The sequence below is a fragment of the Hoplias malabaricus genome, chromosome 14 (assembly GCF_029633855.1).
Source record: "Hoplias malabaricus isolate fHopMal1 chromosome 14, fHopMal1.hap1, whole genome shotgun sequence".
Classification (NCBI taxonomy): domain Eukaryota; kingdom Metazoa; phylum Chordata; class Actinopteri; order Characiformes; family Erythrinidae; genus Hoplias; species Hoplias malabaricus.
In genome coordinates, this window is record NC_089813.1 from 29,439,038 (window position 1) to 29,456,488 (window position 17,451).

Consider the following 17,451-nt stretch of genomic DNA (forward strand, 5'->3'; position numbering starts at 1 on the left):
ACGGGCGTGGAAAGAAAGGTCATACGACTAAAACGACTGTTAATACATTTAACAAAATAAATCAAATTAATAAAACACCAATGACAAAATATATTTCTCATTTGGCTGAGGAACTATATCACCACCAAAGTTAATCTATACACATACAAAATGACAAAATATATAGTATGTATTTTATATTTTAAATCTGTCCAAAATGTTTTAAATTATTCAACCCTGTGCAAAAAAATACACATTCTGCTCCTCTGATTCTGTTCTGAATAATTTGTGAGCATATTCAGACAAAACTCAGACAGAATAGAACTCTTCTATTCTGTAATAGAAGCTGGTTTGTTTCCAAACAGTTTAGTAGCTTAACTGGAATAACTACGACACCTTAATCGTTAGCGTGGTTCAAGTCATTAGGCCTATATATGTATCATATACCATCTTACACCAGACTGTGTTTTGACTGACAGCTGTCAAATGTTTTGAGCAGAAGTGCAAGTACCCGACTGAGACCTTTAGAAAGTGCCACAAGAAAGTGTCCAAAAATTCTCCAGATTCTTCACTTTGCGTTTGGGGGACTAACGACAACGGAGACAAAAAGCCACCAAAGGGGGGAAGGGTTTGTTGAAAAGATTTTCTCGTGCATAGAGAGTCAGTAATGTAGTCTCAAAGAGCCTTTGGTGTCTATTCACTTTGTGAACTGCGTGGCCTATTGAAATGTCACTACACATTGGCCAATGTATGAACTTCCCTGCTGTGTAATACTGTGTCTGTGTGTCTTCAAAACAAATGGCCACCAATGGAGAGACTACAGGCCTGCTCCAATTTCATGAATTCCTTTAAACAACAGGTTATAAATTAACTTTTTTTAGTAACTTTGGTAGTTAGTAGTTTGATTAGTTGCTTTGGGTAATAACTAGTTAGGTCATTATTCTGTTGTTAAACTGCACTTTACTCAAGCATATAGACTAACTAGACTCACATAGACTAACTAACACTGAATTACAAATTCCATTTGGTAGTGCTTGTCATTTAACTGGGTTCTGTTTGCATTTGGACTGCTTTGAAATTACTACTACATCTTGCATTTTAAGCTTTAATATTAACTTCAGCCAAATAATACAGCAGTTAGTTTCTATGTCTGTTAGACTCTGAATGTACTACTTGTACTGAATGTAATATAAAACTTTACATTTTTGTTTAATAATTTGTTTGTTTGTTTATTTTTCCACCTGTTGACTTTTTGTAGGCTAGTAACTTCTGCTGGATGTTTTACATTTATTTAAGGATTTTTTTTTACAAACTTAATTAGTGAGACTCTTATAGCTCAGTGTTTCTGAGATCTGTCCTGCATTATAGTTTTTTTCTGTGCCCCCTTTCTGCCTAATTATGTCCAAGCCACTGACCATTGCTGTTTAAACAGTGAACACAGTCTTTGTAAATCTAGCTTTGAGGTGTGCCTGTTAACTGTCTGCTTTCTTTCTTTTTTGTCATGCGGATGTGGAGGTGGTTTCTTGTCTTTCTCTCTCCTTGTGGGAGGCATCCTTTATTTTCCTCAGAGAGGAAGTGACTAATGTGAGTTTTAAGTTCATGTTTCCGTGCGATGTTCACCCACAATGGCACACGATCCCCATTCACAGAGTCAGTCAATCGCATTCATGCAGGTCACCCAAACGGCTCTTATTATAAAGCTAGAACAGTATATATACATATAGGTGTGTATATATGTAGATATTTTATGTCTATGAATATTATGCCTTTTAAAGTTTGAACAGATCCATATTTGATTGTTTTAGTACTGGCTGGGTTGTATTTTTCTGCTAGGTTTCAAGAGCAACTATATCAATTATTTTGAATAAATTCAGTTTGCTAGGCATGTGCGGTTTACACATTATTTATATAATAATTAGAGACTTCCTAAAGGGATTTGGCCAGTAGAAAATAGCAGTGCTTCAAATCAACAGCTTTTTAAAAAGTAGTTTAAATATAGAATTTTCACACTTGTCAAAGTGTCAGTGCAGTCTCAAAGGTGCAGGAGTAAACACTAAATACTGAGCTTAAATAAGGATCAGAGGAACAAGAGTTATGAAAACACATGTCATGTGACCTTCATCCATTGTGTATGTTCCCAAGAATGTATTTATACGTGTGTGTGTGTGCGTGTCTGTGTGAGTTTTTGCCTTCATGCATGTAGGAGCATGTGCTGTGTCTGTACTGGGTCACCTTAAAACAGCAACATCAAACATGCCAAATCTCACCAGTCAAAAATTCTTTAATCCTCATAGTTTGCAAAACTGTTAGAGGTCACTTTGACACAGTACAGCAGCTTTTATATTCAAAAATGAAACAAAATCACGTTCACATTTTAAGAAATATTGTAATATTTTTATGTAATTGTGATATTAATCATTAATCATAAGACATTTTGCAATTTGAAGATACTCATAAAGATCTCATAAAGGTCATAGATTTCATGAAGGTATCGTCTCATAAAATGTGCATTAATAGCTCAGGGGTGCTCAAATACTCCAAACAATATTCAACAGAGCTGAGTGAAGGAAGAGGTTAAATTAATGAAAACACTGAATGCAAATTGTTCATTTAATTCATTCAATTTATTTATTTATTTATTTATTTATTTATACATACAGAGTAATTTTGAAGAGGTTTTGTGGGGGTATTTTTTTTGGACACAATATTAGCTTACAAAACTCAATTAGTATATAATAATAATTATACCATAAGTCTTTATAATTAGATCTTAAGTCATAAAACTGAAATATTAAATAAAATAATGTAAGTTATTTATTCATACATTATTATATTTATTCATATTCATTCAATCATTTCATCTTGTTTAGTGTTGAGGTAGGTCTGCAGACTATATAGAGTCATTGGACACAAGGCAGAAACACACCGTAGACAGGGGGCCAGTCCATGTCCATCACAGCCAATCCACCCTCTTGTTTTTGGACCATGGGAAGAAACCAGAGCATCCAGAGGAAACCCACACAGATACGAGAAGAACACACCAAACACCTCACAGAGAGTGACCCGAGGCTTGGTTGAAACCCACAACCCTAGGATCATGTAGATATGTGGCAGACTCAATACCTGTAATGCCAACGCAATACCTTAATCGTAATGAAATTAAAGTCAGTTATGTGATTGTAATCAGTACTGTAATATACTAAGCAGTGATTTAGTTACCTGACATGTGTTAGAGGGGCTATAGCCATATCCAGGGACCTTAAGTGAGAGAGGAACATGATCTCCTCAGTCAAGAAAACACAGCAAAGAACCCTCCACCTCACAAGTAAGTAGCCAAACTCCAGTGAATAATCAGGACAACAGAGAAGTTGTCATTGGTTGTGGTCTGCCAATGCTTCAGCACATCTACTACAGCAGAGTGATGAAGTGAACTGGCAAAATTTCAGCTGACCCCTCCCATCCTGGACATCACCTCTTCCAACCACTTCCCCTGGTAGAAGAGTCAGGGCCATAAAAACCAGGAAAACCAGACATGCCAACAGCTTTTTTCCCTAGAGCATGTTTGAGTTGTTTGACTCTCCTGCCCATGTAATCTCTGTGTTGTTGGGAATTGTTAGTGGCACACACCTTGCTAAAATGAAACCAAAGAAAGAGTAATGGAGAGAGGGAGAGAGACATTTCCGTCAGTAAAGAGCTAAGCTTCTTGTGGCCTAAACAATAAATATGCTATATTGCCGAAAGCTAGCTAGTTATGCTATATTTGTGGTCATCAATGTAAGAGAAGCTGATAACTGAAAGCACAGAAATTTCCATCCATCCATCCATTATCTGTAACCGCTTATCCAATTCAGGGTCACGGTGGGTCCAGAGCCTACCTGGAATCATTGGGCGCAAGGCAGGAATACAACCTGGAGGGGGCGCCAGTCCTTCACAGGGTAACACACACACACTCAGCCCTACGGTCACTTTTGAGTCACCAATCCACCTACCAACGTGTGTTTTTGGACTGTGGGAGGAAACAGGAGCACCCGGAGGAAACCCACGTGGACACGGGGAGAACACACCAAACTCCTCACAGACAGTCACCCGGAGGAAACCCACGCGGACACGGGGAGAACACACCAAACTCCTCACAGACAGTCACCCGGAGCGGGAATCGAACCCACAACCTCCAGGTCCCTGGAGCTGTGTGACTGCGACACTACCTGCTGCACCACCGTGCCACCCCGCACAGAAATTTAATTAAAGAAATTTGCTTCAGTACAGAATTCATTTTTAATATAACAAACAGCAGGCTTTCATAGCCAAACAAAGTGTACCTCAGCCCAGCAACTAACTCATAAAATGCAAAGCGTTAGTTCCAGAAACATCCACAGTCTCTGAGGAAGAAAGAGCAGATACTTCTTCTTTTTTCTGATGCAGTGGAACATATGACACAAAGTCAACCCCCGAGAGTAGATGGTTAACAGGTGTTTCAGCTCCCAAACCAACAATTTTTTTAACAGTTTAGTAAAATTACATTAAATATATTTACATTACAGTATCATTACCGGAATTAATAGGTGATATCAGTTTGTCTATTTTCGACCTCCCATTTATGTTAGCTACTAGTGATGTGTCGGTCGCAAACGAACCGGTTCAAAGAGCCGGCTCTTGTAAGTTGACGATGAGAGCCGGCTCCCGTCTAAGACCGAGCCATTTTTTTCTAAGGCTTGTCATTCAACCAATCAGAGAACAACAAGCAAGCTCCAACCCTCCAAGCTGAGACACTTGGTTTTCCTGAATGCCAATCTGCCTTCCAAAAAATAGTTGAAGAAAATGTTAAATCAGTTAAATGTTTGTTGACAGTTTGGTTGTTTTAATCACTATCGTTGAATGCTGCTGTTTTGCACTTTGTATTTGTTTATTTTATTACCCAGAAATGGATGATTATTTAATTTAATAAGCTATTTTGTAATACCCACCTTTTGGGATCCATTGGCTATATTTCAGAGTTTACAAGTGATTGTTTATTAAGGTGTTTAAATAAAAATCCAGTTATTTATACAATTGAATGTGTGAGTGCAATCAGTGAGTTATTACAAGACAGCCATAAAAACAATTGGCCATTGCAACACTATTTATTGTTTTTAATATTGAACAATAATATCTTGTCCATATAGTCATGTAAAATGTAGGTAATATTGTTTTGTACCAGTGGAAATAAGTGGTAAAACAAAGAGCCATTTAGGAGCCAAAAGAGCCGGCTCCCCAAAAAGAGCCGAAATTTCCATCTCTAGTTGCTACAAGCTTAGTCCCTGTTTAGCATAACATTCAAATATATTGACGTCTCTGACACCAAGTCATTTTAAGCCTTGATAGTGAGATACTTAATTGTTAGGGTCTCACACAGTCATGAAAGGTTTTCTCATAATTATGAGATGTTTTTGTCATTATTATAAGGCTTAATTCTTATGTTAAGAATCAGAAACAACACAGGTACTGGGAGTGTGGCACTATTATGTGCTAACCTAGTAAAGTACTGCTAGCATAGCAAGACCAAGGGAGCAGGGGAATGTGAAAAGGCTGCGAGTGTGGGAGCGTCCTGTACATCTGTCTTTGGGGATAAATCTGTCAGCACTTAAGCGTCCGCCTTCGGGGGGCCACAGTAGAGCGGCCTGGTAATGCCCTGCCTCATTAAAGATGGATGCTCTTTCCAGTGATTTTGGGCTGATAAAAGTCCCACTGAGATGTGTGGAGGTATGTGAGAGAAAGAGAGAGAGAGAGAGAGAGACAGTGTTTTTGTGTGTCCTAGTGTGTGTGTGTGTTGGGGGGGTGCCTTGCTCTCTTTAGCGTGCATTAAACAGCCCATTGCAACTTCAGCTGTGTGTGCTGGGCTATTTTTTAAGGGGCCCAGTGTAAGAGGAAAAGTGTATGCTGTATGCCCACACTGACCTATACACACTTTGTTTACCCTTACGGAGACCGTTTATTGCTTTTGAATGACATCACACAATGGCATTCCTTGGTGAGTGTGTTAACATCCAGCCATTGATCTTCTGTGTGTTCTTAACTCTTTGAAGTTTCTTTGTGTACACTTAGTGTACAACAAAAGCCCAGTCGTGGTCTGAATGGAGAGGATGGAGAGGAGGGCATGAAGCTGCTGCTGCTTTTTCTTTCTGTTCACAATCATTTATCTATTCCCCAGTCTGGCACATAGAGGCCCAGCTAATAAATGTCCTTATTAATCTCTCATACACCATCCATCACTTTCTCTCACTCTTTCCATCATATTTCATTCTTTGTTTCCCCTTCAGACAAATCTTTGTATTCCACCCCCTGTGCCAAATCCAGAGAGCACCCTTTCACTGAGTTTTCAAAACAAACAACAATAATAATTGAACAGAAACCAGTGTAACAGGACATTTTACAGATATCTTGATTTGTATTTATTGAATCCATTTTGTACAAACACATGTCTTCAGTTTTTTTAAAGAAATCTACAGATGTTTTTTGAATACTTTTAAAGCTCTGTCCCAAAATTTGGCAGCTTTTCTCACAATCCAAGAATTTACAAATACATTAAATGATGTTGAGGTCAGGGCTCTGGGGTGATCAATTTATTGGTTTTGTTGATAAATAAATATTGTTCTCAACAATACATCTTAGGTTGTTATCTCCCCAGTCAAACATTTTGCAGAGGGAACTGCATAATCTATTAACATATAAAAATACATGTTTCTAACTTTACTCAGCAAGAGTGTTTCTGTCACAATTTTCCACCACAAGTGTCATGACAACTACCCATGATGTAAGACACATATCACAAACATATGATGCTGTGTTCCTTTAAAGAACTGTCCACTGATATGTTCTTTAGATGGCTCTCCTCTCTCCCAATAATCATTTTATTTACACTACATGAAAAATTGAAAGAGTGATTTATTTACGTAGTCCTTATCAATCTCTCCCTGTTGTCTTTGTAGTCATACAGAAAAGACCGTAACGTACAGTAAATGAAATGAACAAACACAGACCAGTTAGACCAGTGTCAGTGATGTACACTGACATCAGAACTCAAATACTGAGGAAGGATCATATATTTGCTGGTATTCACTGTAGGGCAGATCCAATGTGCATAATAAATGTGTGCTTAACATCCATAACCCCTTATATAAAAGGGCCCAGATCTTAAATGCATGCCTGACTGTGCCATATTTGAGACTTGGGCAGGTCTTTGCGGGTGGAATATTTATAGCGTCACATTAAGCCAGGAATCGAGCATGTTGAAGTGTACCATTGCAACATCCACCTCCTTCTGTTGAGGCCTGCCCAAAAATGCCTGGCTCAAGGCTGTTTGCATAAGTAAAAGTGTTGCGTGTATCTAACATTCATCACATATTGACCTCACTTATATCAAGCTCTGTGCTACTGGTTAAGGCAAAGAGGCAAATTACAATTTTGCTAGTGCTAAGTTCAGGAGGTAAAAATGTGGAAGTTCTTTTATAGGGAGTAAACTGAAGAATATTTGTTTAAAACATTTTATGCCCACTATTGTTTGCCATTTTCCCCACCTGGGTAATATTAACTTTCCAGACACTTCACTTTTTTTCTCTTAATACATGCACTTGATTTTTATTTTCATATTGATGTATGACTTTCTACATTTATTGCTGCAGCAGTAGACTGCTTTATGAAACGACAGTTTTCCAAAATACTCTCAAGCCCATGTGTCTTTATTTATTACATGATGATTCCGCATGCAGTGCTGTCTGAGGTCTTGAAGGTCACGTTAATTTAGTAGAAGTTTCTAGCCTTGCTCTACAAAGTTTTCTCAAGATTTTCTGAATATCTTTAGAATATATTGCGCACAATAGATGGTGAATGACCTAAATTCTTGCAAGAAAACACTTATTTTCTGCTGTTTGATAGTCTCTCACAAAGTCTTGGCAAAGAAGTGGTGAATCATGATCTATCTTTGCTTGTAAAGCCTGGGCTTCAGGTGGATGCTTATTTCATACCTTTGAAATTATCCTGCTTATTGTAGAAATTTTAATATTAAATAGTATTCTATTAAAATGATAAAAATCTATTGAATTATATAATAAAATATACAACTATTTTGCAATCAGATTCTAGTTTTTATTGCATTTCTCCAAATGTCCCAATGTTTTGGAAATGAGTTTGTATACCTGTTGGAAGACAGTCAAAATCAAACTACAGATAATAAAAGAATACAGTACTTGCTATAAGTGGTTTGTTTAAGCCAGAATGAAGATAGCAGTGTAAGAATTCATTTTTATGCTGTCTTTTTATGGAGTATCTCACATACCCACATCTACAGTGTAGGAGACAAGGGAATAGGGGCACTTCAAACTCACATAACAAGAAAAGGGCACTGCAGACCAAAAAAGGTGGACTGCTTATGGAATGGTTTTTCATATTAATCCTGTAAAACATAGGTGAAATGTTTATTTACCACCTACAATATTCAGCAACAATAATAAAACTAATTTAATTTCTGAGGTAGGTAGGTTCATAAGTGAATATTCAATAGTCCAATCAAAATTAGCAATCCGGTGAACTAGTACTATTTCACTTACACAGATATGCATTACAAGTATCATTATATAAATTAAAATGCATTTCCCAATCTGGATTAACATGTTCATGTTCTTATACAGTAAACAATGCAACCATGTAATGTCACATCAGAACACAACTGGAAATGCATTCTGAATTTCATTTACCTTTTATTGTCTTTACCACCTGTCAATCAACACATCAGGGCAAATCTTCGGCTTAATAATAATAATAAAAAGAACATGGCACCGAAGAGTTATGTTTACAGCTATGTTTATAGTGTATAATGTGAACAATAACAACGAAAATGGGTATAAAACCAAAACTGATGCCAAATGAAAAGGAGTGGAAACTAAAACCGGTGTAAAAGTAAAATGGATTGAATACGAAAATGGACGGAACGAAAATATATAAACACAGACAGATAAATTGCTTTATTGCTCTATTTCACATTATACAGTGCTAACAGCTGTAAGTATAAACCACATTTGTATAAGTGAAATTTCAATATTAGTTTACCAGATTGCAAATGCAAATTGGATTCTTTTTATATTTAATTTTTAATCTGAGGCCAAAATTGAATGTATGAGTGGAAAACTTTTTTATATTGCCATTTTATAAATAAGATTTTCACAGAAGCTTTATCTCAGAAGGCCGAGCTGTCTTCTTGCGTATAATTTTGAAGATATTGCCCCCTTTTGGAGGTACAAAGTAGAACAGTTTCTGGGACAGATTATACTAACATTTTAAAACTATAAGCATTAATATAGAGTTCGTCCTCCACAGAATTCAGTGAGCTCTTCAGAACAATCCATACTTTCACAAATATTTGTAGAGTGCATGTTTTGGTGCTTGCTTTTACACACCTGTGGCAATGGGCCTGAATGAAACAGTTGAATTCAATGATTAGGAAATATATCCCCATACGTTTGTACATATCAGGGGTAATTAATTAAAATTCAAGGTCCAGTTAGGGTACATTTTCTCAAGATAAGGTCCGGAACATCATGTATACCTTGCATTATGATCAGTACTATATCCTGTACATTAAAACAGCCTTATAGTTATAGCATCATTTTATGTAGTTAACAACTGAATATCCAATCAATTTACACTTTAAATTAAATTTCAACATATTTCAACAAGATTTCTAAATAATTATAATTAACAAATACTCTAAATAAATGTCCCTATATCATTTTAATAAAATTTACAAATAAAACAATGATTTTAAAAAATGCATATGTAAAAAGTCTCTAATAACTTTCCTTGTTGTTGTAGTTGACTTTACTGCGTTTTCATAAACAGCAATCTGATAGGCTCTTATTGCTGGAAGGCGGGACTTTATCCGTTAACAGCAAACTGATTGGCTCTTTAGGACGAAGGACGGGACTTCATCCGTAAACAGAATTCATGTACAGCGTTATGAGTATTTCAACCGGTAATCGGTCCCTTATTTTTAAGGTTTACTTCACACAGCTTTGCGGTCCCGAAAGTGTCCCAAAAGAAGTTTATTCACGGCACCAGTGTTATTTTTATTGGTGTCCGGAGCCCCGCCCTATGTATGTGTCACTCATTCGAGTCACTGCGCTCATAACGCACGTGTGATATGCAGAAACGCATGCGATTAGTCTGTGAGTTCCCTGGAACAGTTGAACCGTAATGACTAGAAGAGTCAAACAACTTAAAACAAACACACTGTTCAAAATTGAACAGCTCTTAATTGTTTATCAGTTACAGGTCCATGTCCGGATAGGATTGCGTCTGGTTCGCCTATTCGTGACCCCTGCGGTATGAATATCCTATTGCGCTTTAGCCCCGCCCATTTATGTTCAAATAATGTAATTACATATAGTTCAGGAATTCATTGTCTGTAACAGCTTTATTACAAAAATGTAAAACTCACTTGATATGCCAAATGTTTTATAATAAAAAAAATAATAATGAAAAACCTATGTGGTAAAGAATTTGATATAATTGCAATTTGAAAATGTGTAAGTTATTGAGCACAGTTCTAATAAAAATGTAACCTTTATACCACTACCGAGCACACACAGTGGACATTATATTACAGAAACACTGTAAAAATTACTTTACGTCAAAATCATAAGGCACCTGAAGCAACATAAGGTTTAGTTTGACATTTAATCCACTGTAAAAGAACCTTGTGTAACCTGTTCAGTCTTGACAACAAAATACAGGGGCAGGCAATTACACCAAGTAATACACTAGTGATAATGTAACTAAAGAGGAAAATTCAGTAAAAATCCACCAAGCAGGACCCTGAAGTGATAGACATTCTCCTACAGTTTTCTTATTCCTGGCAATCTTGTAACAGGAGAGAAAAAAGAATCCATTGTTCAAAATTATGATTTAAATGCAAGACTTTATTTTAAAACAAAAGACAAACCATACCATATATTTAAAAATTATTTTTATGCTATAAAATATTACCACACAAAAATATCTTTCCTTTCTGGAATTTTAGGTCAAATTATTTCAAAAATTGAAAATAACAAATAATAAACCCTTTCTTATGAGGATTGAGGATCACACTTACAGTAAATCCTGTTTGCTTTAAAAGTCTATATCCTAGTTATTTAGTGTAGTTATTTAAACATTATTTGAACACTTCACCAAACAAAGGTCAAATATCAAGCTCTTTCAAAGCGCCAAAACAATGAAAAAATATTGTGCTAAAAGTTGATTCATTACAGAAAAAAATAATAAATAAATTAAAAAAAAACAAACCCATGAAAGATGACTAGAGCCAAGAATGAAATCAAACCAGAACAACAGCTTATCCATGGAAATGTCAGAGAAAATAAATTTCACTACAAAACTTTTTCTGCACAAATTCAGACATGTGAATGTATTAATGTTTTCTGAATAAACATCCAATAACACAAAAATTGGACATAGTCTACACTGATGATCAGGTCATTTGCCCTAATGAGGGCTTTTATTTACATGACAAAACAATATGTTTGTTAATGTATGTGACTGCTTATAGCATTTTCATGCATGTGTAATGACAGTGTGCTGACATCTATTAGGAAATATACTGAAACTGACACTAAAACTTATTGGCATCCGTGCCACGGAAAGTTAATATTTGCATCATGGCAGGAGAGGTGTCAGATAATTAGCTGCTTATGATGACAAGATAAAAAGATTGCCATGTTTTGAAATATGTCTATGCAACTGAATTAACAAGTGAGATCAACATGAACAAAGGAGCGTATGTTTTTTTTTTTTTCTATTTTTTACACAAAAAACATTTATGGAACAGAGTCACTGTAATAAACATCCCTGAGTGGTCCAGTTTTGGTTCAGAACTACATGCATCTGAAATGGTTACATATGTTTAGTATGCACACCTTGAGCATAATTACCAAAAATTATTTAAAAACTGGTGAACAAATTTGCAAAGAACAGATCTGGAATTTTGCAGTGTTATCTGTATAAATCGTATGCATAGAGGTAATCTAATTCAGTGTAAAAAAAAAATCTGAGCCAGGCTGGTGGGTCTAATATTTTGTGCAGTAAACATTTTGCAAAATTGTTTTTGCAAATTGGAGGGGGGAAAAAAACACACATTAACACCATGCCATTGGGCAAGTAGGAATATAGGAATATTCTACGGGGCACATTCACTTGGTTAGGTTAGGTTACAGCAGTTGTCTGTTTAGCTAAAAAAAAGTAATATAAAATAAAAAATAAAAAATGTATTAAGGACAAACAAATATCTGGCCACAAGGTTGGTCATTATGGTCTATTAAAGCCTATATTTTGTGACTTGGCATAATAACATGAAAAGTGGAAAAAGAAAGGATGTAGAGACTATGCCTCAAGAAATAAGGATGAATAACATCTGTACATAATACGTATGAAAATTTCCTCAAAAATCTATATTTTAGTGAGTGCTTTTAGTGAGATTTTTATCCATTATCAGCAAAGACAGTGATAATGACATGATGCCATCTGTACAACTCGCAGTCACTTCCTGGTTTAAACTTTTGAAAAAATACTAAAAATTTTATATTGCAAGGAAATTTCATTAAGTTCTACAATGATTGCAAGATCCAACCTCACTCTAAGCATGGAGACATACTTCATCCTGAAGAATCTGGATGTACTAACAATACATCCTGAGATAACAGATATTTTATAGCTACCTCGTGTTACTTGCCATAACAATGCCCTAATGACTTCTTCATTTACATGAAGAATATATCTAAGCAAGCTTTATCTGCATAAAATCGAACATGCTTTAAGTACTGTTATTAGCTAGTCTCTTCTTCATCATCTTCATTGACATCAATATCTTCCTCTTTGTCTTCTTGATCTCCCTGCCTGTCCTCACAGCCAGCTGAGTCACGGGAATCTTCCACCTCCTCTACATCCAGTTCCTCCTCCTCCCTCTCCTCAAAAGAGGAATCCCCTGCCTCCTGGTCACTGTCACCAGGACCTGACAGATTTGAGAGAGGTACAGAAATTATAAAGATTATGTACTGCAAATCCTAAAATTTTTATGATGACCAATTAGAAGGACTAACATGTATTCTATTTGTCCTCAAAGTTTGCTTAGCTTTGATGAGTGATACATGGCAAACAAAGACGGCATTTAATGTTTGTGTTTTCTCCTCAACCGCAAATGTTTCAGCAAGAGGTGTACTCCTTTAGAAATAACAAATGTTTGGATCTTGTTTGGAGAGGGGACAACATTCATTAACTTAGTAAAACACAGAAAATAAATTATCTGGGAAAACACTTGTTTTTGGTCAAAACAGGGCAAATATTTATTGAATAAATGTAAAAGATTCTAAAATTAAAATGTATAAATGAATAACTTTATTAATAGCTTTTGCATAGAGTACATTCCCTGAATATTCAAAAATCATGTATTCACCTGCAACTCGACTGTCATCCTCTTCTTCCTGTTTGTCTTGGCTGTCCACTTCCTGGTCATCATCTGAATCTGAGATTATTACACACTCGTCTCCATTACTGTTGTCTGGTGGTTTAGGTGTGCTGTAAAAATATTTTTACAGTGGATTAAAATGTGAAAATTACTCTCTGAGTAGCTGAATAAATAACAATGACACACAGGTCGAAAATCAGGCAGAAATCTGATTTCAAAATTTCTGTTATATGCCAAAAATTAATATATGTGCAAGATATGGGAATAGAGTGTTTTAGTACCTGCCATTTTGTCGTGGTTCCCACAACGGAGTCAGATAGTACCTAAGAGGGTTTCTGTACAGATCATCCTTCAGGATCTACAGAAGCACAATATGACACAAGCCTTCACTGGTGAATATATATATATATATATATATATATATATATATATATATATATATATATATATATATAATGAACCATGAGCAGTTTTATTTTCAGTAAAGTCTAGTCTCATCAGTCAATCATTGACAACAGCTCCTACATCATTTTCACTCTCATGCCAACAATTGTTTTTTATGCTCATACTGTATATCTAGGCTGGAATTCAATGTTGTCCCACTATTGTATCCAGTAGGCTTACACGTTAAAAGTTTCTAAATGCCCTTAATCATTAAGGGATGGTTTCCCAGGGATTAAGCCTAGTTCTGGACTACACAGCATTTTGAATTTTGATTTTTAATGCTGTCTATCGATAAAAAAAGGAACTAATTTCTTACACAATTGTCTGAAAAAAATCGATTATATCTCTTTAAAAATATAATCACATTAATAAAGTTAACATGATAGTACCTCTGTTTTTGGGAGGGAGTTAAATGTGTAGTGTGATATGCATGAAAACTGAAACATTATTAACAACAGAAAAACGTTATTAGAATATCTCAGATTGAGTCTTTTAATTTTCTGAGAAAAAGGGAGAGCTTTTGCATCAGTCACAGAGGCTTTAATGAGAAAATTTATGTTACAGTGCAGCTTGTGGCTCGAACATGGAAACAATTTGTGTGTGTGTTTGTGAGAAGAGAATCAGTTATGACATTTAATATATATTTCAGCATCACACTTACATCTCTACATAAAACTACTAATACATCACTAGACTAAATTGTGAATTACGGGGGAAAGTTGTGGCCAAATTTGGTAAAATGATTAATTAGTGTAAAAAACTTAACATTAATTTGTGTATGTGTTTGCACATTCATTTGCCTTGCCTTGCCTTGCCAGCCCTATAGCTCCTTAAAGTTTCAAATACATGTGCTTACCAGCACTACATGAAAATCTTTGTAATATACCATATTTGCACTGGACATGGTGTACAAGATTACATTACACCTTTTCCAAAAAATAAGAAATACTGCACCTGTGCTATCTCATCCCTTCCAGGAGTGCTGTGGTCACTAAACCAGTGAAAGAAACTCTGATATACTCCTTGTGCCGTTCGCCGCGGTTCTCCATTTCCTGTTAGATTCTGGCCACGATGCCAAAGAATTGGATTTGAGAAAGACACTGGAGAACCTGAGGGGAAAGACAAATTGTGCAATAATATATATATATATATATATATATATATATATATACACACACACACCACACACACACACTAAACAAGAACAGAACTGTAGTGATTGTGTACGTCGTTACAGTTTTAGTAATCTCACCTCCCATTCCAAGGTGGAGCTCTTTCACTATAACTTTGTTCTGAAAAAACGGATTCCGGCGGAATTGGAAGCAAATTCGGTATCCAAGTTTGTTGTTTTTGAATGTCTCAATCTGTACAAGATACAGTAAAGCAACGACACAATTTAAAATGTGATTAAAAAATACATTTGAGTTAGAACAAAAAAAAACCCTCAAAAGACAAAATTACCCCAAAGTAAAACAGACACACAGAACAGAGTACTTCACCTCCAAATTGGTCATGTAGCTGAGTGCATCTTCATCATTCTCGTCAATGTGTGCTGACAGGTGCGGGTGGTTGAGAAGCTAAAATATTATGTTAAGTTAATTACCAGAAAAAAAAATCAGGCCCATCAGACTTGCTAAAATTCATATATGTGGTTTTGCAAAAAAAAATGTTTTATTGATACTGCAGTGGGGAAAATGAGACTGTAAAACAGGCAACACATTTTTATTTCTAAACTGTAATGTAAGATACATTTTTATCCATAATAACTATAATGATCTCTTTTTCTATTTTAATATTTAAATATAAGACAAGTGAAATATTACTATACGTGTGCTTGTAGATACAATTATTTTTAAAGTTTTGCACTGGAAGTACACTATATAGTTTACAGCATCCTGACTATGCCATGCCTCGAGATTTGCCCCTTGGCTCTGTTCTGTCTTTCAGTGAGGGATATAGGGTTAGTAATGTAACTTTTTGGCAGGCCACACTTTGGGCAGCCCATGTTTTAAAGGATACGGCGGTGACCCAGAAACCAGGGATGGTGTGTGTGATGGCGCCGCGCTGGTCCAGGTGAGGGCGCCGCTGGCGGCTGAGCTTGAGCTCCAGGCGCTGGTGGAGCCGGGCTCCTTTCTTCTCCAGCGCGTCTAACCGCATCTGCACTTGCGCCAGTAGCGCCACAGACTGCCGCACCTCCGGGGCCATCCTGACCGCCACGATCGCGCATTCTCCGTCCTCGTTCTCTTCATTCTCGGACGCCACAGAGGAGCTGGCTGTAGACGATGACCCTGCGAGAGAGTCGTCATCCTCTTCGTCCTCTTCATCGCCCTCTTGTTCTCCTCCGCCGTCTCGGTCAGCGGTACCGAGCAGAGACGAGGAGCTGTCGGCCACCGCCGCCTCCGTGTGCCGCCCCCTGGCCCTCTCTCTCGCCCTGTCCCTGTTTATGTCTCTCTGCCTCTCTCTCTCCCTGTCTCTCTGTTTGGAGGAGCAGCTGGGCTGACTTGACTCATCTTTTCTGTTGTTTAGGGCTTGCTTAGATGAACAGGGAATTTCTTTAACATCGTCGTGACCTCCAGTGAGACTAGCCAGCGCTTCGGCAGCGGCAAACGCTGCAAAATCTGAGCGCTCCTTCTCAGGCGCAACACGGGGCTCGTAGTCCTTATTACGTACTCCGGCTGAAGAAGCTCCAGGGTTTCTTGCTAAAGCAATAGAGCCGTCGGGCTCACTTGTGGTTTCTGCCAATTGTACCGTTACATTCTGCTCTTCTTTATTCTCTTTCTCTCGTTGAGCAGCGGGTTCCCCACCATTAGCGCCACCGCCGTGTGTAGCTCTGAGTGGCCCTTCCACCTCCTGCTCGCCTGTTCTGGAGCGCTTTGACAGCGGGCAGTCCTTCTCCGACTCCCGCCGAGGACTTCCGCCTCTCTTCCTATTCTCGGGCGTCTCATTGCTGTCCGACGCTGCTGAACTCATGTCAATCTACCCAAAGCGCTATTTCAATTTAGGTTTAAACGTTCGCTTTAAATGTGGTATATTTAATGTATTTAATGTTTATTCGCCAACCCGCTAAAACCGTTCGCATAGCAGCTAGCTACACCAGTCTGCGTAAATTTACCACAGGCCTAGCTTTAGCTCAGCCAGGGCTCTGCTAACTCTACAAAATGTCCACTGCTGGACTACACTCTCCAGTATTACTGCGGTATATGTCCGCCGCAGAAAAAATAAAAACGACTCAAAATTCCTACTTAAATCCAGGACATTTCCAGTTTCCACATTCATTTCTAATTCGGCGCATTTGTTTATAATACGTCCTTCTGTTCGCCATTTGTCTGAAGATACGTTGTTTTTCATACGAAGCAGGAAAACAAAGCCCCGATTGGTTGATCCGCGTCGCTCAAAACATTCCAACCAATCACAGAACAGAACCAACGCGTCACGAACGTTGACCGCGTTATTTTTGAGAGTTTTGCATAAAAAAAAACCGTCCAATTCGAAAAAAATGCATTAAAAACAATGTGCAAAGTTATGATTCAAAACTCAATTTT

The 17,451-nt window shown here is 37.1% G+C and overlaps 1 protein-coding gene across 1 annotated transcript; it reads right to left on the minus strand.

Annotated features, from left to right (window-relative positions):
- Positions 1-10,905: 10,905 nt before the first annotated feature.
- On the minus strand, positions 10,906-17,397 carry tspy (testis specific protein Y-linked). The gene is made up of 7 exons (XM_066644276.1): positions 15,929-17,397; positions 15,409-15,486; positions 15,162-15,273; positions 14,864-15,018; positions 13,747-13,823; positions 13,454-13,575; positions 10,906-13,012 (listed from the first exon to the last, which is right to left on the minus strand). Exons 1-7 carry the CDS (start codon positions 16,877-16,879, stop codon positions 12,828-12,830), a joined length of 1,680 nt encoding a protein of 559 aa, XP_066500373.1. The 5' UTR covers positions 16,880-17,397; the 3' UTR covers positions 10,906-12,827.
- Positions 17,398-17,451: the final 54 nt, after the last annotated feature.

Bases quoted from the DNA above. Each gene is read 5' to 3' on its own strand.
- tspy (XM_066644276.1), bottom strand. From the start codon at position 16,879: ATGAGTTCAGCAGCGTCGGACAGCAATGAGACGCCCGAGAATAGGAAG. The intron at 13,576-13,746 runs GTACTAAAACAC...ATATTTTTACAG, and splicing joins GAACCACGACAAAATGGCAG to CACACCTAAACCACCAGACA. The intron at 13,013-13,453 runs GTGAATACATGA...CAAATCTGTCAG, and splicing joins GGATGACAGTCGAGTTGCAG to GTCCTGGTGACAGTGACCAG.